The sequence below is a fragment of the Cystoisospora suis genome, assembly GCF_002600585.1.
Source record: "Cystoisospora suis strain Wien I chromosome Unknown contig_2575, whole genome shotgun sequence".
Taxonomy (NCBI): Eukaryota; Apicomplexa; class Conoidasida; order Eucoccidiorida; family Sarcocystidae; genus Cystoisospora; species Cystoisospora suis.
In genome coordinates, this window is record NW_027155373.1 from 1 (window position 1) to 330 (window position 330).

At 43.3% G+C, this 330-nt stretch overlaps 1 protein-coding gene across 1 annotated transcript; it reads right to left on the reverse strand.

Moving 5' to 3' along the window:
* Window positions 1–13: 13 nt before the first annotated feature.
* On the reverse strand, window positions 14–278 carry CSUI_005318 (uncharacterized protein). The gene has a single exon (XM_068065495.1). It carries the CDS (start codon window positions 156–158, stop codon window positions 30–32), a length of 129 nt encoding a protein of 42 aa, XP_067922520.1. The 5' UTR covers window positions 159–278; the 3' UTR covers window positions 14–29.
* Between the last annotated feature and the right edge of the window lie 52 nt (window positions 279–330).

A 330-nucleotide genomic window follows, 5' to 3' on the forward strand; every position in this document is an offset into this window, starting at 1 on the left:
GAGAAAAAGACGAAGGAGCTTGTTAATGTTCATAAGGGAGAAGGACAATAAGAAAGGCGACAGAAGAACACTCGGAGAGAGTGAGAAAGGAGGCTTCTGTTCCCCTCTCGTGTTTGGGTAGTATAGAAGGGACAACCTACAATAGACGTTGTCCACATGCACTCGAGGTGTATGTACACTTAGTTCCGGGGTTCTACTCTAGACTTTTCATTACATGTTTTACTTCAACTACTATGACTATCACCTGCAGCACCATAAGAGCCTCCTCATTCATCGGCGCTTTCCCAGTCGTTTCTTCGTACAGAGAATATACATACATACATACAAAGA

Coding starts and splice junctions, on each gene's coding strand:
- CSUI_005318 (XM_068065495.1), bottom strand. CDS start 158: ATGTGGACAACGTCTATTGTAGGTTGTCCCTTCTATACTACCCAAACA.